The sequence below is a fragment of the Typopeltis vanoorti genome, chromosome 10 (assembly GCF_054136105.1).
Source record: "Typopeltis vanoorti isolate ZY-2024b chromosome 10, IOZ_Tvanoo_1.0, whole genome shotgun sequence".
Classification (NCBI taxonomy): domain Eukaryota; kingdom Metazoa; phylum Arthropoda; class Arachnida; order Uropygi; family Thelyphonidae; genus Typopeltis; species Typopeltis vanoorti.
This window is the reverse complement of record NC_143558.1, coordinates 97,412,291-97,433,585: the sequence shown is the minus strand read 5'-3', so window position 1 is coordinate 97,433,585 and position 21,295 is coordinate 97,412,291. Positions and strand designations below refer to the sequence as shown.

General features: G+C 34.8%; 1 protein-coding gene across 1 annotated transcript in view; it reads left to right on the top strand.

The window, feature by feature from the left end:
• Window positions 1-21,295, top strand: part of LOC150102616 (uncharacterized) — a 234,723-nt gene that overhangs the window by 77,269 nt on the left and 136,159 nt on the right. Inside the window, exons 6-7 of the mRNA XM_090398679.1 lie at window positions 4,957-5,066; window positions 14,080-14,182. Of these exons, the coding sequence (XP_090254805.1) occupies window positions 4,957-5,066; window positions 14,080-14,182 (213 nt within the window). The remainder of the gene's footprint in view (window positions 1-4,956; window positions 5,067-14,079; window positions 14,183-21,295) is intronic.

Genomic DNA, 21,295 nt, shown 5'->3' with positions numbered 1-21,295 from the left:
GATTTATGCAACATCTGCACATCCAAACTCCATAAATGTTATAAAAAAAAAGAAAGTACTTGAGGAAAACCAACAGTCATTCCTTTTATTTGTTTAATTTATTTTTGATTTGAAATTTACTTGAGTGAACTGAGACTGGAAATGATGCATTATGTAAACAGTATTATTCAATAACCAGTATAAAAAATAATTGCACGTTCAATGAATTGATCGATGACATTTGATTATGCATGCAACAGTGTTTAAAGTAATATTTTATTAAATTTAAAAAAATAATAAAAAATATAGTTCGCTGTAGTTCATTATACTAGAATTTTGGGTGCAATTCTATATTCATAAAGATGACATTGTGGACTACTGATTTCAGTGATTACATTTGTTTTATTTTGATATTTTTGTATAATGTATGATGGTATAATCATAAACTGTAAATATTACTAGATATCCATGTGTACTTCATTTGGCATAGATAACAATCTGTTTATGTAATGCATAAGATTTTTAAAAGCAAATATATAAACTCAAAATAAGAAAACATTATTGTTGAGATATGAGCAGTTCATAAATCTTACTTAAACATTCTACCAAAAAAACCCCGTCAAACTTCTATATTATATGTATTGACGGATATGTGAAAATGTGCCTGCCTAATGTGGAAAGGATATGTTACATGGTCATACAATCTACCTCCAAACGCACAATATATGTGAAACACTGCCTGGCATGATTGTGTTAAAATATATTATAAAGAAAGACAGCAATCAGATTTCCAACAGAGGAATCAAGTCTTGCGGTTATATTAAGTAAACCTCATACTGAGGGTTGCAATGCTCTTCTCAGACAAGTCTTTTTTGTTCTTTAGCTTGGTATTATAAAGGTGGATTCTTACTAGAGAAATATTCAGATACTGTATGTGAAGCCAAGATCAAATATCTATCATAGAATTATGTAGGTTTATATGAAATCCAAATTGCCTGGCTACTGCTTGGATTTCATATAAATTACAATGTTGATCCAAGCAACTGTTATAATCTGTCGTGTGTTATTATTATTGTTATTTCCCGGTTTGTATACTTGGATTGAAGTGTAGGGTCAATCATTCTAATATAATTACTCTCAAATAGACCCTTGAATAAGCTTTTAAAAAATTAATACGGGCTACTATTGGCCTGACTTCTGGTGTGGAAAAAAAAAAAAACCCTTGACTACATCAATGCTAGAGTCCTATTATTATAATTATCTATTGGTTACAAAATTACATTGGTCTGGAGAGCAACATGTTTATATATATATATGGGGGGGGGCTCTCCCCCCCCCCCCCAAAGTTCTGGACTGGTAGGCCGGTTCTCCTTGAATTCTGATGACTCGAATTTTGAAGACTCTAAAGGGATTCTGGTGCCTATGGCACCCAACCCTCCCCGAGTTCCGGACTGGTAGGCTGGTTCTCCTTGAATTCTGATGACTCGAATTTGAAGACTCGAAAGGGTGATCCTGCCGCCGCCTACAGCACCCAATCACCCTGTTAAAACCCTCAAAAGGGTTTTAACGCCTATGCCCCCAAACCCCCGAGTTCTGGACTGGTAGGCTGGTTCTCCTTGAATTCTGATGATTCGAATTTTTTGAAAATTTGAAAGGGTATCCATCCCCCTGGTGACTACGTTTGCCACATAATTAGGGCTATCTATTCCTTCAACTATCGGTCAGAGCAGCATGTTTTGATTGTATACTTTAGGAACACCATATTTTCTGGGAGAGCAGGCGTAAAGGGGTATAAGTTTTTTAACCATGTCTGACGGCCAAGAAGTGATGGACATAAGTAGTTTCTCAGTTTTTTTCCTTATTCCATTAGTTGGGTTATAGTTTACCAGCTGATAGGTGCTGTTATCAGCAACTAGTTGATTTATCTGGTGGATGGATGTTGACCTGTCAAGGACAACAGTGGCATTACCTTTATCTGACTTTATGATTATTTCTTGATTAGTTTTCAATGACTTGATTGCTGCTAGTTCTGTTTTTGTAAGATTGCTGTGCAAAGTTTTCTTATTATTCAGAACATTGCTGGTTTCTAATCGAATTTTATCGGCTATATTAGTAGGCAGGGACCTGATGCCTCTTTCTATGTAGTATATAAAATCCAATTTATTCACAGTTTTCGGTGCAGTTGTGAAGTTAAGGCCTTTATCCAGTAGTGCAAGTTGGCCATTATTTAAGGTGTTGCTGGATAAGTTGATTACATGAACTTGCTTGCTGGTGGTTGGTTGCTCCTTGTCTCACTTGTTTGTTGTTCATGTTGGAGCTTTTTATCGTATGATTGGCAGTCACATTTTGCCATTGTTTCAAAATGTGAAATTTGGCCTTAAGTTTTTCTTTATTATTTTCTAGGATATATTTGGCCGAATTGTCAGCGATTCTTTCCAGCACATGTAGAATATCTGGGTTTATATAACTCGATAGTTTGGATTGCAATTTTAAACCTAATTTTGAGTTATTGCTAGATTTTTGCAGGCTGTTTGGATTTGTTCTCTAAGTATTGCTTTCTCTGTGCGAACATAGATACGAAGTGCTTTAGCGGACATAAATTTCTTTTTCAGCTTGATGCAGTTAGGAATAAGATTGCTGTCTCTGCATAGTTTTTAAAAAGGCCAGCCGATTGATCAAAAGGGAAATACGTGTCTTTAGCCTACCGAAACGATTGCAACGCTTGTGGGTATCATTTCCATGGATGGTGAGAATCCTTTCTTTTAGGCTTACATGGTGATCAGAATACATTTTGGAAAATTCTGGAGACAACTACCTTGTTTGAGTAAAACTTGAGTTTAATGTAAACCAAAATCCTACCTTACATTTGACCCTTTTTTGTCCTTTCTTAACTCTGTCCCTAGTTCCTGCTGCATACAAAGTAGGCCTTAAGGTTACTATTGTGTTCAATTTGTGATTTGCAGTTTGCCAAAATTCTTGTACTTCTCAACTAGACAGATTTGTTTGATTATTGACTGCGCCACCTAATTGAATTAATATAGTCTGAGAATTTTAGGAAGGGGAACATAGGCAAAATTACAGCTAAATTAGATCTACTCATGCAGCATGTCGTGGAGATTCTATCAATTTGCGCACAGATTCGCAATTATTTCGAGACTGTGCATTGGCAAAAGATCAGGCAAAGTTATTAATCAAATAAAAAGTTTATTGCTAACTAGTAAGCAGTTACAAGTAATACATTCATGTGGAGGAAACTACTTCTCATGACCAAACTACACTGAATCAGCTTAACATACATTTAATAGTTAAACACATAGCTCTCATGTAACTTTAGGATGATATTCAACAAATTTACAATATAGCAGAAGTTGTCCTATTATTTCTAATCTAATTTAGTTCCTTCCATTCTTTGTACATAATCATAACATTTTACTCTTGCGTTTCTACAGCTCTAAACTGAAATTCACACCAAATCCTTTCTGTAAGCACAAAATCACTCATGGTAATACTAATCTTATACATCTAAGAAAAAAGAAACATTAACAAAGTGTTCTACTCGCAGTACCTTTTACATTCACAGTCTAGTCACATGAACAGTATTTCAGTCTGGATTTATTGCCTCTGTTTCTTTACTTCAAGGTACAATAGTTGTTTGGTGCTCCTTCTAAGCGAGGGTTGCGGGCAATATCCTTTCCTCAAACTTCCTATGATGACGGCTGTTTCTACCCTCACTGGTTGGTCACTTCGTCTTTATCAGGGAGAACTCACATCCATGCGGCAAGTCTTATCCTGGAAACAGTCTGATGATATCGGGGAGATATCCCATTGACACAACTGCAACTTTCCATCGAGTTGCTAGGAATTAACTGCCGATTTCTCCATCATGTCCTTGGGTAGTTACCTTCTCCTCGTCCTTCCGTGCATCGAAGCAGGAAACCCACAGGTATGACCTAGTCTCTTCACCATTGGAACTGGATCTTCCGAGCAGGGTAAGGACAAACGAAAAGAGAGCCCTCAGTCCCCTTAAATTTCTTTCTAATCCTTTGTTTCAATCTAACGAAACACTGAAGTTTCCGTGATTGCCCCTTTGTATGATGACGTCACTTCGCCTCTCTCCCTTTGAACATCCAATGTGGGCGCTTAATTTTGTTCGCAAGACCTTGCGAACTTTTACTTTTGCTGATTCACCTTTCTAATTTTGTTTTAATCCTCTCTCTTTAGTTTTTCATGCAACTTTCAACAGGAATTATTTTATGCACTTTACAAGAATATAAAGTATCATTTAATTATTATTCTAATTTCGCATTTTTCATTATATATGCATATGCCTGAAACCCCTGTTAAACCGAGCCCGATAAGTTAACTAATCTATCGTGCAAAATTTAACACAATTTGGATCCTTCAAATTCCAAATTAACAATTTGGATTCTGAAGGATTTGTTTATTCATTAACACTTTATTTCATAACTAGTAATTTAATGAGATTACTTTAAACTCTTGGACAATTTTGATCATTTAACAAGGTATGGAACAGTTAACTGTGTTTATATAATTGCCATAAAGAAGCCTCCTTTGCAAATTCTATGTATTCTCTTTATATTTTTCCTTGTTATGAACATTCAATTCATAACATATATTTGATGCAGTTCTAACAAATTATATCTCTAGGAATATATCTTTCAAAAAATAGTTATAACCTTACATTTTTCTTGTATTTTCAAACAGCAAGACATGAGTTGAGATAAGTTATATGTTGGTAAATTAAAGCAGTTTCTATTTACATATTGCATAAATATAGCATATCTAATGGATGAATGACAATCCTTCATTTGAATACATTTTTGATTTAAATTAGGAATAAGTATGTAATATTTTTTCTTTTTAACCTTATACTTGTTGTGTAGATCTTTAATTTTGAAGGCATTTATATTATTTGAACTATTATAGAAATTGTTCATTCTGTTTTTATAATTTTAGGTTAGGCTTGCAGCCTCTGAAGCAGCTCGAAAGTTTCTATTATCCTTCAAAACAGATGTGGAGAAAGAAGCATTTTTTCCAGAATTGTTACCAAAAATGTGCTTAAACAGGTTATTAATTCTAATTGTGACTAATCAGATAAAATATGCAGAGTCTTACAAAAATATGCTCCAGTTGTATTCCGAAATGTATGATTATACATAGTCAATTTTGCTTTGATCAGAGAATGCAGTAGACTTTGTAAGGTTTGAAGTCACTTGTAATTATTTTTATTATGTGAACTGTAAGCATTTGCATTATGTCTTCATCGTTTCATCTAGAATTTCTTGAATGATTCTGATAATACTTTTAATATTTATTGTCACTTTGCCAAGAAATTATATTCTTGGCTTCATTCTTTATCATCGTTTCATCTAGAATTTCTTGAATGATTCTGATAATACTTTTAATATTTATTGTCACTTTGCCAAGAAATTATATTCTTGGCTTCATTCTTTATCCAAGTGTAAACAAACACATTTTTAATTTCTTGACAGCTTTAACTTGTAGTATAACTAAGTGAAAAAACGTTCAGCAAATTTACTCCTTTTTTATTGGAGGCCTGAAAAAATACTGCATTGGGTCAAAAATAATGATGCTTCAGTTTAGCAAAGAAGCAAATTTATTTCTCCCTAACGTAAAAATACCTAAAAACATAAAAACTTTCTTAAATGCATTCAGTAACATCATGCCATAGTTGGATCCACAGACACTAGGTTACAGAGAAGAGACTCTACCCATTGGACCTGCATTAGATTGTGTCTGTGATCATTATTTAACTTGTATCCCATCAAAAGTAATTACATTTGTTTAGATTGAGACAATATTGTGTCATGGACCATCTAAATTAAAAATATTCAGGAAACTAATTGAGTTGATGGTGGCAGTTGACCCAGTAATTCTTAAAGCTGAAACAGACCATTCTGTTCATTTCTGGTATCCTAAAAATATTGTAGAGCTTTTTTGTGATCCACTTACTTTGCTGGCTAATAATCCAAAATTAAACTTCATTTCTAGTGAAGAATATTTGAAAATGTTTAAACTATGTAAAGTATTCATTTGCTGGTTTGTTAGTTGCTGTATACTACTGGTAGATACAAGTGGGTCTTGATGGATTAAGGAGGACCAGATTTTATGTAAAAATCATCCCTTGTTTTTTGTTGCACTGTAGAGGATACTTCATAATTTCAGCTGATTCTTTGAATGCTCTTGAGTAAAAGTGGTTATCAATGTGGAGCATTTTAGTTTGTGGCCATTCTACTAAATGCTTCATATTTGTTGAAAAAAAATATAAAACTACAGGAAAACTCACGTAAATAACTATTAGCATAGAATTTTAGCTTAAGAATCATAGGCATCGTCAGTACAAGATCACAGAATGGCAATTAACATACAACTCTAAAAAGTGCCACCTAACTAGCAAATGCAAGATAACTATAAAAGGTCAATACTTTTCTGTCTTATTAAAATATATATATATTCAGATAAAATAATGTAAGGAAAGATTACCGTATATTTTCGCATATAATGCGAACTAGAAATTTTGTTTGAAAACTAGCCCTAAAATGTCATGTCCACGTTAAATGCGATCTGTTAATCTTGTTCCCTAACATTATAAATAAAACAATACGAATTAATGAAAGAAATATTTATTTTAAAACAAAATGTCAATATCCTCTAAATTCTTCTTCATCTTTTGAGTCATCAAACATTTCATTTATAAATTCATCTATTCATCTGTAGGCATTGTATCATCGTCATTATGCTCTCCATTTTGTTGTGCATCATCCTTGCTTTCATATATGACGTCATCTTCGGATCCATCCATTGAATTACTTATTCCACATTTAAGAAATGAGCATTGAATCATTTCAGATGGTATGGAATCCCAAGCTTCTTTATTTAAAGAAGCCGTTTAAAGTGATCTTTAAATGGCTTAATCAAGCTGACATCAAGTGGCTGCAAAATGGAAGTTAGACCACCCAGTATTACTGCTAGGTCTGTATACGTAGCTCATGCTTTCTCCTTGCTTGCCTCCGTTAAATGCGCCCGGAACATATCCTAGACTAGCATGTTTTGTTGATGTAACAAGCTACCTGGACGTATGTTCGATACTTGATCCAGCCACAATTGTACACCTTCATCCATCCAACCTTTCTGATTGGTGCAAACAAAGACACCTGGTGGAAATTTCATATGCTTTGGAATTGTCTTCCTTTTAAATATCACTGTCGGCTTTAATTTGGTTCCGTCTGCCATGCATGCTAGAACAATGGTAAAATGCATTTATTCATGTCCCGTTGTTTTTATGAGGACACTCTTTTCACCAACTATCTGGGAAAGTTCATATCCATGACACTTCTGTAATTTTATGATAAATTTATGGAAGGACTCCATTTTTTCTTCAAGCTGCTTTGGTAACTTCTGCGCAATTTTTGTTCGGTGTCATAATGTTAATGCTTTGCATTCCATAAATCTAATGCACCACCCAGGCGAAGCAAGAAAAGATGAAATACCTGGTGTGTCCTTGAATTTACCATTCTTGAGTTGTAGAGCTCGAAAACGAAATGCATGTCTTGTTACTATAATGCCATCTTGTCAGTGTGTCAAAATCCATTCATTTAGCTCTTCTTCGAGTTCTGGAAAGGATGCTATATCCACGACAGGCACGTTTCGTTTGGGGGATTTTTTCAAGACTCTTTTTGCTTACCCCAAAGTCTAATATTACTCTCTACTACACCAAATTCTCTCATAGCAACACTGTTATGTTCTTCTGCAAACTGCACGACACGCAATTTAAATCCTGTTTCAAAAGATGAACGTTTACGTTTCTGTTGGCTCATTTTCAGGCTAGGTTTGTTTAATGAATAATATTTAAAATGAACTGTGGTTAAACCGATATAACTTTTTAATACCACTTTTTCTCTCTTATTCAATATATATTTATTCAGTTGACTTCCCACCATTTCAGCTTTGTTGATACTGTTGTCTACTTCCATATTTAATTTACCATCTTCATTAAAATCGTGCTTAAGTAGCTGAAATGTTTTACTTGTTCCATAGGTTCTCCATTCAGAATGCAGTTGATATTTTCAATTGTTTTGCCTCTTTTCATTGTTTTTATTAAAACACTTAAGGAATTGAACAACGTAGTTAAGGATATAAATTAAATTAAACTTTAATAAATATTTTCCGATATTTCGGCAATGTCACGTTGCCATCTTCTAAAGGAACTTACAAAAAAAGTTACGTACACATAGGCACTACAACACAGAAACTGGGAATGAAGAGATGAAGCTATTGTTCTCCTAACAGTCCAGATGGTGCCCTCTAGCGGGCTAAGTAGGTGTTCTTGGCCGTTGGGCTGATGTAGATCTCCCAAATTTGGGGCAGTCACATACAACCAAATTTGTTGAGGTTTGGAGAATTTCTTAGGGCTGAGGCTGATTCCATAAAGAGTCTTTCAAATTTGTATTTGCTACGGTGTATCACTGTAGCTTTCTTCCACCGTATTCTGTGGCGTGTAAGATATGACAAAGACTTTTCATTGTCTTTGTCATGTTATTGCTGACCTTCATACCATATCTATTACATCAGTTATTCAATTTAGTCAGGGAATCTTGCAGACTTGTAGCGGATTTATTTAGAAGTATAACATCATTCACATAAAGCAAAGAGCTGACATTGACATCTCTAATTTTGATATCAGGTTTAATACCACTTTCCTTCATAATGTGATCCATATAGATAATGAATAAGAGAAGGGATAATGTACATCCTTGTCTGACACCAGATTTAATGTTAAACCATCTTCCTGTGCTTCCTTCAATTCTAACTGCTGACTTACAACTTAATTAAAGACAAGTATTGCTTGATATAATGCCCTGCTGACATCATACAGGTGTAGCATCTTGAATAGTTTCTACTTGGCACCTTGTCATATGCCTTCTCTAGATCTACAAAACTTAAATACAGTGTTATATTCCCACAACTTGTCAACTATTTGTCGTAAAGTAAAAATTTGATCCTGACAGCCTCTATTTGGCCTGAATTCAGTTCATCAAGCTTTTCTTCCACAATCCTTCAATCGTTTCTGAAGTATACCAACATAAATCTTACCTGGAACACTGGTAAAAATTACACTGTTGTTTTAGTTGTCCACCAATGAATCTTTTTGATGCGGTCATATCATACCTTTATTAAGTGGAAATAACTTGCTTATTCTTACTAGTCAGAATATCTCATCAACACTACAGACACCTAATATGATGGAAACCACTTTAGAAATGTGTCCCTGTAAATTAAATGACTGACTGTTATTGACCTAAGGTGTCTAGCTTTAACTACTTGCAGCAAAATTCCCATTAATACAGTATTCACACTGCAGAGTTCCCAGTCCAAAATGTACTGTTGAACAGAAGTGTAATTTCTTGCATTTAGCAGCATTAAAGTGACTTCTTTTTTTTACTGAGCTATTTATATAACTCCTTCTGTTAGCTCAATAGTCTACATCCAAGAATCCAGTTCAAGATGATAAAGGAAAATAACAATAGTTTACCCTTCCTAGACACCTTAGTGACATGCCTTCTGAATGATAACCTCTCCTTCACTGTATACAGAAAATCCACCCACACAGGCATATACATTCACAAACTTTCCCCAAACCAACAATATGACATCATTAAACTAACCAACAGAGCCTACAATCTGTTCCAGTGCAACCTCTCTTTCAACAGAACTCAACCATACACAACACCCTCCTGTCCAATGGCTACAGTGCTTACAGAATTAAAAAAATAATCAATCCTCAGCCATCCCTTCAGAAGGATTTCCAAAATGGCATCACCATCCCCTAAGTCCAGGGTACATCAGAAAAAATAGCCAGGTCTTTAAAAAAATACAACCTGTACACAGCTTTTAAGCTCCACTGGAAACTTGCTACCTTTACCCATGGATAGCTAGTATACATCTTTTCCTCTAGAAAAAATTAAATATATCATTTGATGTGTCAGGATCAGTTAGCAAGTTTACTTTACTTTCAGTGGATTCATTCTTTCTATGGGAGTGCCTGGTGGTTTATTTTTAAGTGATATCCTTGCATAAGATTTTTGACAAGTGGGTTCTTATTGAATAGAACCATTTTTGGAAATGTTTCTGGAGTTTGACGGCAGATCATGTGATTAACACACTCAACAGAGAAACACTCACAATCATAAAGTTTAGGTTTGGTAAAATTATCAGATAGTGAAATAGAGATACTGTTGACATTTTCTTCTTAGCTGTCACCTTCTCACAGCATAAGAGATCTCAGGACAGGTGTGGTGGTCAATAACTTCCTTTTTGCATTCTGATGTGATATATTTTGTTCCATCTTAATCTTTTGTATTTTTTTTTTTTTTCATCTTTCCATTTCTGCCATGCATAGGAGTGAGCTAGAATATCTCATTGACAGTTGACACATTTCGCTTTTTTTGCAGAGCAAGATTTGTTATCATGCTCATTATTACTACACTGGGCTCAGGTGGAAGAGCCACAACAGGCAGTTTGGACATGACAAGCCTAATCCGGAGAGTTGAGATACCCTGCTTTTACAGATGTTGAAGGCTTAGGTGTATCAAAAGTAAGCATGATGTTCCTGGTCGTAACCAGGTGACTATCCTTAAAAATATCAGGATGCACCTCCCACTTTTTAAGCTCTGAAGATATCTCCTCATCAGGAACACGAAGGAGATTCCATTCCGATCTCATTCCTCTACAAGAACTGAGTGTTTTATGGAATGTTACTACAATATCAGCAGAACATAGTTTCTTAACAGTCTTGGGAGATCCTGCCACTCCTAAACCATTTTGAATAAAGAAGGGACATTTTCTTATTGTCATTTCACCTATTGCATGGATGAACGGAAGCACTAGTACTTTTATAATGCATATCTTTTTGTTTCTTACTTTTATCAAATGATGTATCTATGATATCGTACTTGATTGAGACCTTGTTAGGGCTCCTGAAACACTTGAGGATGAGGTATTCATACTTGACAGTTTTTTGTTTGGAACCAGATCTCTCTGCTCACTAGAAGGCCACACGTGAACACCCATAGACTGACAAGCAATGACTGTAATTGGAAGTGGAATGCCAGGACTACCCAAGATGCAATACCAGCACTAGAACAAACCCAGATCATGGGATGAAAGACTTAATGCAACACCGCTGATCCTTGCCAGGCCATCCAGGACTGCCTATCTTGCCTAATCAGAAGCCAAAAGTAGTGAAAGACTTCAGGATCCCCCTTTTCCTGATGTCCACGGATAGCATCATACAGAAAACATGGCAGCAGGGCATTGGATCATAGTAATGGTGGTCTGGAAGAAAGGACGGTACAAAAAAAAGACTCGGGAGAAGTGGAGTGAAGAAAATCAAAAGAAAAAGAGAAAGAATGAAAAGGAACTGTGTCATCAGGGAGGTCTCTACCACAAACAGGTGTCCCATATGGACAGACCTAGTAGCAGTAATAATAATAATGTGTTATACGTAAAGCCTAACCTTTTAAGAGTCAAAATCTACGTGAACGTGCTGAAGCAGAGTAATCACTTGTTCTGGATTCAAGTCCTCTACAGAGTAATTTTTTCGTTCAAGTTATTTTTATTCTTCATGTGATGATATATTAATGTCATATCATTCATTTTTTTTTCTTATTTTTTATTTTGTTACTATTGAACTTCCAAACAATGAAGTAAAAAGAATTAATGTTTTAATTAGACTAGTGTTTTTTTTTTCCATGGTGCTATCATCACTGCCTGTTTCATTTAGCAGTTTTTCAAAGTCATTACTCCATAATTTAAGATATCCTTGAAATGTGGAATAATTACTTTGAAAAACTGCTAAATGAAACAAGCAGTGATGACAGCACAGTGGTAAAAAAAAAAACACTGACCAGGCATGCAGTCAGGAATACATATCCATACTTGAAGTAGAAAAGGCTATCAAAAGCCCGATATGTGGAAAGGCAGCAGGAGTAGATGCTATTCGACCAGAAATGCTCAAGTATGGAGGTATAAAAGTCTTACAGTGGCTGCACTGCATAGTTCAGAAGGCCTGGACATAGGGACAAATTTCAGATGATTAGAGTAGAGCTCTTATAGTACCCATATATAAAAAGGGAAATAAAACTGAATGTGAGAATTACAGAGGCATTTCATTACCGAGTGTTCCTGGTAAGATATACACAAGTATACTTGAGAAACAGTTGAGAAGGATTGGTGAAGAACAAGCTGGATTCAGGCCAAATAAAGGCTGTCAGGGTCAGATTTTCACTTTACGATAGATAGTTAAGAAATCATGGGAATATAACAAAGATCTCTATTTAAGTTTTGTAGATCTGGAAAAAGCATATGACAAGGTGCCAAGAGAAAAGCTATTCCAAATGCTACAGTTATGTGGTGTTAACGGGGCATTATATCAAGCAATACTTAGTCTTTATTTGAGTTGTAAGTCAGCAGTTAGAATTGAAGAAGTTAGAAGTACGGGAAGATGGTTTAATGTTAAATCTGGCGTAAGACAAGGATGTACATTATCACCTCTCTTATTCATTATCTATATGGACCACATTATGAAGGAAAGTGGTATTAAACCTGATATCAAAACTGGAGGTGTTAATCTCAGCTCTTTGCTTTATGCAGATGATGTTATACTTCTAAATACGCTACAAGTCTGCAAGATTCCCTGACTAAATTGAATAACTGTTGTAATAGATATGGTATGAGGTCAGCATTAAAAAGACAAAGACAATGAAAATAAGCAGAAACATTGAAAATATCAACTGCATTGTAAATGGAGAACTTATAGAACAAGTAAAACATTTCAGCTACTTAGGCACAATATTTAGTGAAGATGGTAAGTTAAATATGGAAATAGACAACAGACTCAATAAAGCTAGTATGGTAGGAATTCAACTGAATAAATTTATATCGAATAAGAGAGAAATTAGCCAAAACACTAAATTAGCTGTATATACAAGACAGTGTTTAAACCAATTTTAACTTATGGATCTGAGAGCTGGGTTAGAAGTAAAACACTTGACTAAAGACTAGAGACCGCAGATATGAGAGTCCTCAGAAAGATTAGGGGCATGAACAGATAGTATCAATGGCAATGTCATATTAAAAGCGAGGATATTAGGAAAGAACTTGACATTGTTAGCATCCAGGAATGTGTTAGCAGAGCTAATCTCAGGTGGTATGGTCACTTAAACAGAATGGGAGAGGACAGATTAGCAAAATAAGTGTTCTCTGCCAGGTTGGCAGGATAACGACCCAGAGGAAGACCAAGATATAGGTGGATTGATAAAAAGTGTCTTAGAAGATAAAAATATAAAATCTGACAATGTTGGAGCCTTGACAAGTAACAAATTAATTTGGAGGAAAATTGTAGATAAGAAGTTAGTAATGACGTAATTTTTTCATGTAGTACTATCATAGCCTGTACACCTGTTTATGATTATGATGAGCAGGTTGAAAAATATGATCTGCAAACAGTGGTAAATTTGAGGAGGAGCAGATATGATAAAGACATACAATTTGATAAGGGAATCTTACAGTAAATATACAAGGGATATTACGTTAATTTCGTATGTTAAAAAAAAAAAAAAAGTGATATTAACTAACATGTAGCAGATGTTGTCTGTCATAGTTTTTGTGAACAGTCTCTCAGAATTCATAAGTGTATGGTCACTGTATTTCTGGTGTTAATTCTAGTTAATCATGAATAATTTAAACACTGGCCAACAAATAATGTAAGCATCAGGTATACCTTGCCTGTTGGTGAAACCACTGTGTTGAACAGTTTTCTCAACAGGTTGGAGTAATGCAGAGAGAGAGAGAGATGCAAATTTTTGAGCACTTTAGTCCATCATTGATACATGCTCTACAACTTATCATTGAGCTACTGTAACACAACCATGTGCAAGCAAAAACTTTTGGTCATTAGTCTTTTGCTTAATAGCATTACAAGTGACATGAAAAGTTCAATACTTTATATTAAGATTAAGCATTCTTTTCATTTATTTAGCCAAATCTGTATTCTTGCAGATATTATGTTGCTGATGGAGTTAGGATATATTCTCAAGAAACTTGGAGAGCAGTAGCTAAGACAGAAGGTCGAGAACTAGTGCAAAAGTACAGTAATGAGTTTGTAAGTAATTAAAATTCATTTTTTATTTACAAATTTTATTTAATAATGAAAAATAAACCAATTATGATTTTCATTTTTAGATATGTTTTTCACAACATATGTAGCACCTTCATTGAACTTTCACTATAGCAAATCACAAATTTCTTTTTTAGTCATAATACTAAAATAAATTCACTATAAGAGACTATTTCTGTTTCTCTAGTCCCAATAGTTAGCTATATTGAAGGTAATCTCTTATGTTTGTTTTTGTTTTGCTTGTGTTGTCTTCCTCTATATATATATATTCTGTTTTTGTTGTGAATCTCATCTACAGTACATTTTCATTGGATGAGTTGATAAGATAATTTGGGCTACTACTTAAAATACAAAACTTTTAAATCATCTACCAGCTAAATTAGAATTTAAGCATGCAGCTTTGGTTGGAGTGGAGATGCTCTCCACCCACTATCCAGGCTGACAATTTGAGATCTGGACTTAAATTTGCGAGCTCTAATTTTTTGTTTAAATCAGGTCATTTTTTAGTGGCAAATTGAGATGAAAATAACAAGTAACAATCTACAGTAACCCTCCCCCCCCCAAAAAAAAATAATAATATAGATTCACTATTGCTGCTGAAAGTGAATCACATCACTATTTAAGAATGCAATTTAAAATATACCTTTTATATGAATGTCTCATGTCATTGAAATACTTCATTGCTAGCAAACTTGCAGGGACTAACAAAATAGTTTCTTAAAGTGGAAGGTTTGCTATAGAGAATTTCTTATTTGATTACAGATAGAAACATAATGTATTGCAAAATATTCAAATGCCATTCTTAAATAAGTGATTTGTTTGACAAATAATTTAAATATGGCTGAAATTTTTCCTTCAGTAAACAATACTTAGAAAAGGGATTTGTTCCATTTTGAATATTTTGCAGAGAACTTCATTTACCTTAGTATTCTTAGTATGGGAGAGAGGCAGTTATGGTGAGTATATTCACTGTAGACAGAGTACACTTACACTATATATAATTTTATAGGAGAGAAAAATGGAGCTATATTAGCATCAAATTACCTAATATCACATTATTTACCAGTTACCACAAATTCAGTAAGTAGAGATGACAAGGCATTTACTTTCACCAACAATTTCACACACGGTGTTTACTTGTCTCCCATAATACCAGATAATCTTTAATCACTGTTCTAACTCTCTTGATCTCTTCTGCAACAGTGATGTTTCTAGTATAGTGTACTTATTTTGCTTCTCTGATGGAACAACACACACACACAATCTCATAATACTATCTGGCATTATATGATTGTAAATTAGATTTTTTTTTTTTTTTTTTTTAATGCTTTTTTTCCTTGCTTGGACTGTTTCCAGTCTTCTGATCATAATATTTGTGCTAAATATATCACTAAAACAAAGCATGAAACTTTTTATTTTTACATTCTACTTTAAATTGTCCTTTATGTAATCCTTGGTTCTTGGAAAAGTATACCTGTGGTCAAGAAGTGAATGAAACCTGTCACATTTGTAATTGCAGTCTTTCTCTTCTACATAAACTAAAATTCAAAATAGTAGCATTTTGATTTATAAAATCCAAAATTGATTTTGATAAGAATAAATGCAGGAATTTTGCATCATGTGTGATGCTGGCTTGATTGGCCAAGTGAACAGCATCCTTACTCTCCACATAACTGCTGCTCAATTCATTATGCTGCAGATAAAAAAATGATTGTGAATGAAAAACTTTACTTAATGCACATGGTATACCCTTGTCTCAGAAGCAGATGCACTTGTTCTAATAATGAGTGCTCACTTCACTAAGCTCTAGTGTATGGAATATTGTGCACAGTGCTATCACTGCATTGAATTAAGAGATATATGTACATGAGCAGGAGATTCTAGAGCTGTTGCATAACCTAGACAAGAATTTGGCATAAGACAGATAGAATAACAACACTTATTCTAAAGAAATGTTCAGGTGAACTGGCAAGGTCCTTGACATCTTTGTATAATTTGAGTCTCAGCTCATCTCACAGGAATGGTAAGAATATATGAGAATCCCATTGCACAAGGGTAGGTCAAAGACTGGTGTATCTCTCATTAGTCTTTGCACCTCTTTCATGAGTCCTTGACCCCTTGGAGGTCAGTCTCTTATGATAATAAAAGAAAGCTTTGACCTCAAGCAACTTTCAGCAGTGAATTGTAGACTCAAATATAGAAACTCTCAACCTATCAGTATCTCTGGAGTGATTGTGAAGATTTTAGAGAAGTTAGTAAGAACTTGCATACAGAAATGAATGAACAAAGAAGTTATACTTTGCAAGGAATAGCATGGGTTTACTAAAGGGATGGAGATTATGTCTAAGAAATTTGTTCATATTATAATTTACAGCTGAGTTGGATAAAGGGAGTAGATACACTATGTACCCCCAAGGATTAGTCTTTGGACCATTGTTGTTCAGTCTATATTCTCAATATTAATGCTATTGGGAAGGACCTGACAGGAGATGTTCAAATATTTGCTGATTATACAAAATTAAGCATGGCAATCAGGGATACTATTGATATAGCATGTACAGAATTATTTGAATAGACTGGAAGTGTAGACAAAAGTGTGGCTGTTAATTCATTCTTAGTAAGTATGAAGTTGTGCAATTTGGCTTAATGAGATATTCACTGTGGAGTTGTGATTTTCCTATCCTTGCAGACAACTTCACCACATGCTTCCATGGTTGTATTCTGAGTTTATCAATAAGACTCCAAGGTTCAATTCTTATCTTCAAACTTTCATTTTTTCTTCAATAAATATTTCTATATATGATTCTACAGTTCATCTCTGAAAGCTTACTTTCTTGATGCTTTCTTTTATTGTTATTAAAAGAATTATTGTGAGTGTATTTAAGAGAAGGTTTTGGCTTCTGATGTTGGTGATGTATGGCCTTCCTCAATGAGTCCACTCATTATTAGAGACCACTCATTGTGCTCACTCATCACTGATGATGGATAGGAATTTGAAGTTCAAAGGTTGCATATCAAAAATTGCAAATACAACTCAGATGATAATTGCCCTGTTGAAGCAAATATTAACATGTAAGGAAGGATAAAGAAGTAATTTTGCAACTTTACAAGATCTTGCTACACATTCACCTGGATTACTGTACACAAATTTGGTTTCCTGGGGTCTGATTGAATAAAGAAACTGTGGAAAGGCTGCTAACATGATATACTGGTATACCACTGATTTTCTGGCAAAGGATGGCATGTCCATATCCACTTGTACTGTGTTACTTATACTAATGTATTCCATTTAATAACTTAATTCACATTTAATTTATATTTAATATAGAGATATGAGATAGATATATTTAATGGGTCAGAGATGTGCTGTTGAATTATCATTGTGACCTCTATCGGCCCATCAAGATGACTAATCTGGCAATGCTCTAGAACCAAATTTGCTCGACTAGTGATGGTGTATCTGTATTATGGACTGTAGATTACAAGGACAGACTGAGAGTGCATGGTCTGCAGACACTGGTAGATAGGGAAAAAAGTGATGATATGATAGAAATCGATAAACATCTGAAAGGGTGTATTGGTTGATGAAATTTTTAAGATATTGGTTGATGAAATTTTTCATTATATGGAAGGGGGAGTGAGGAAACGAGGCCATTCTTGGAAATTCAGTTTGTATGCAGTTAAGAAATGAGCGAGAACTAGATTTTTCTCTCGTAGAGCAGTTTATCTGTTGAAGTGAGTTCATCTAGTGTGAGTGTATTTAAAAGAAGGTTTGACCCCTGATGTTGGTGATGTATGGCCTTCCTCAATGAGTCCACCCTTTGGAGGTGTCTGATAATAAGTGGACTCATTGAGGAAGGCCATACATCACCAGCATCAGGGATCAAACCTTTTCTTAAATACACTTACACTAATTCTTTTAATAACAGTAAAAGAAATCATCAAGAAAGTAAGCTTTCAGAGATGAACCTTGGAGTCTTGTTGACAAACTCTGAATACAACCATGGAAGCATGTAGTGAAGTTGTTTGCAAGGATAAGAAAATCAGTACTCCAATGTGGAGTTAGGAAGTTAGAGGCAGTCGTGGAAAAGAAGAAGGCAAATCAAAAATTCATAGCAAATAAATCAGCATGTTCCTTGAGAGAATACAGAGAAAACTATGAAGTGAAGCAGTATGCAAAGCAGCTAAACAAAAATCATAGGAAGACCTAGGGAAAAATGTAGAAGATAAATATCAGGAAGGTGGAAAAATGTTCTCAATGCTATGAAAAAAAGTTTACAAATGGAAAATAGAATATCATCATCATCATCATCAACTTCCTGCCATGTACCCTCAAGGGGTGTACAGGATATGACAGTACTACATGAAAAAATTACATGATTACTAACTTCCTATCTACAATTTTCCTCCAAATCAGTCTGTTACTTGTCAAGACTCCAACATTATCAGATCTTATATTTCTATCGTCTAAGGCACTTTGTACCATATCAACCCACCTATATCTTGGTCTTCCTCTGGGTCGTTTTGCTGCCAACCTGGCAGAGAACACTTGTATTGCTAATCTCTCCTCGCCCATTCTGTTTAATTGATCATACCACCTGAGATTAGCTCTGCTAACGCATTCCTGGATGCTGACAATATCAAGTTCTTTCCTAATATCCTCGTTTTTAATATGATATTGCCATTGATGCCATCTGTTCACGCCTCTAATCTTTCTCAGGACTCTCATATCTGCAGTCTCTAGTCTTTGGTCAAGTGTTTTACTTCTGACCCAGCTGTCAGATCCATAAGTTAAAACTGGTTTGAACACTGTCTTGTATACAGCTAATTTAGTGTTCTGACTAATTTCTCTCTTATTCCATATGAATTTATTCAATTGACTTCCCACCATACCAGCTTTGCTGATTCTGTTGTCTATGTCTAAATTTAATTTACCATCTTCAGTAAAAATCGTACCTAAGTAGCTGAAATGTTTTACTTGTTCCACAGATTCTCCATTCACAACACAGTTGACATTTTCAACGATTCTGCCTATTTTCATTGTCTTTGTCTTTTTATTGCTGAGCTTCATACCATATCTATTACAACAGCTATTCAATTTAGTCAGAGAATCTTGCAGACTTGTAGCGGATTTATTTAGAAGTATAACATCATCCGCATAAAGCAAAGAGCTGACATTAACATCTCCAATTTTGATATCAGGTTTAATACCACTTTCCTTCATAATGTGATCCATATAGATAATGAATAACAGAGGGGATAATGTACATCCTTGTCTCACACCAGATTTAACATTAAACCATCTTCCTGTACTTCAATTCTAACTGCTGACTTACAACTCAAATAAAGACTAAGTATTGCTTGATATAATGCCCCATTGACACCATATAACTGCAGCGTATTGAATAGCTTCTCTCTTGGCACCTTATCATATGCCTTTTCCAAATCGACAAAGCTTAAATACAGATCTTTGTTATATTCCCATGCTTTCTCGACTATTTGTCGTAAAGTGAAGATCTGATCTTGACAGCCTCTGTTTGGCCTGAATCCAGCTTGTTCTTAACCAAGCTTTTCTTCCACAATTCTTCTCAACCGTTTCTCAAGTATACTGGCATAGATCTTGCCAGGAACACTCAGTAGGGAAATACCTCTGTAATTCTCACATTCAGTTTTATTTCCCTTTTTATATATGGGTACTATGAGAGCTCTACTCCAATCATTGGGAATTCCTCCCTCTGTCCAGGCTTTCTGAACTATGCAGTGCAGCCACTGTAAGACTCTTATACCACCATACTTCAGCATTTCTGGTCGAATATCATCTACTTCTGCTGCCTTTCCACATTTCAAGCCTTTGATGGCTTTTTCTACTTCAAGTATGGATATGTATTCCTGACTGCATGCCTGGTCAGTGTTTTTTATCACTGTGCTGTCATCACTGCTTGTTTCATTTAGCAGTTTTTCAAAGTAATGACTCCATACTTCAAGGATATCTTTTTCTCCTGTTTTCATGTCACCTTTATCATCTCTAACTCCTTTTACAGCACTCTTTCCTCCATTCCTAAGCTTCTTCAACAACCTCCAGAATATTTTGCCACCTTCTTGATATTTATTTTCTATATTCTTGCCAAAGTCCTCCCATGACTTTTGTTTAGCTAGTTTTACACACTGTTTAGCTTTCTTACATTTGTCTCTGTATTCTGTAAGAGTAAAAGCTGACTTATTTGCCAGAACTTTTGATATGCTTTCTTCTTTTTCTTCACTGCCTCTTTAACTTCCTGTGTCCACTAGGGAGTTCTGATTTTTTTATCCTTGCACACAACCTCTCCACATGCCTCTCTGGCAGAATCAATCAATGTTTTCTTCAGAGTTTGCCACTGAATCTCCAAGGTTTGATTCCTGTTCTCAAACTCTTTCATTTTCTTTTCAATCATCTTTCTGTATTTTAGTCTACAGTTCACATCTGAGAGCTGCTCAACTTTTATTCGCTTTAAAACTTTCTTACATGTTATTCTTTTCAATATGAAATTCAATTTTATCCTGCTGAAGACTAAATAGTGATCACTTCCAATTTCAAATCCTCTGTACACTCTGGTGTCCTGCACCAGGGAGAAAACATCACTATCAACAATAACATAGTCAATGAGACTTTTCTTATTCCTAGCCTCTTCTCTCCATGTGAATTTGTGCACATTTTTATGTTGGAACATGTTGTTAGTAATAACCAGTCCATGTCCTGAGCAGAAATCCAAGAGGTATTTGCCATTATTATTGTCTTTGCTCTTTTCTCCAAATTTTTCAAAATATTTTTGTATGTCTAGCAATCATTTCCTACTCTGCTATTTAGATACCCAACAAGGACCAACTTTTCCTTTTTCATTGTGTCAGTTGCTTTTTCTAAAGCGTCAAAAAATTCCTCTACTTCTACCTTAGTAGAACCTTCTGTGGGACCATAGGCACAAATAAGTCTCATTGTCCACTTCCCCATTCTCATATTTTCCCACATTACTCTACTTGAGACTGACTGCCATTCAAGAAGATTAGCCTCGTATTTTGTGTTGAATATTATGGCTACTCCTTCTTTTCGTTGATTGTCATTGC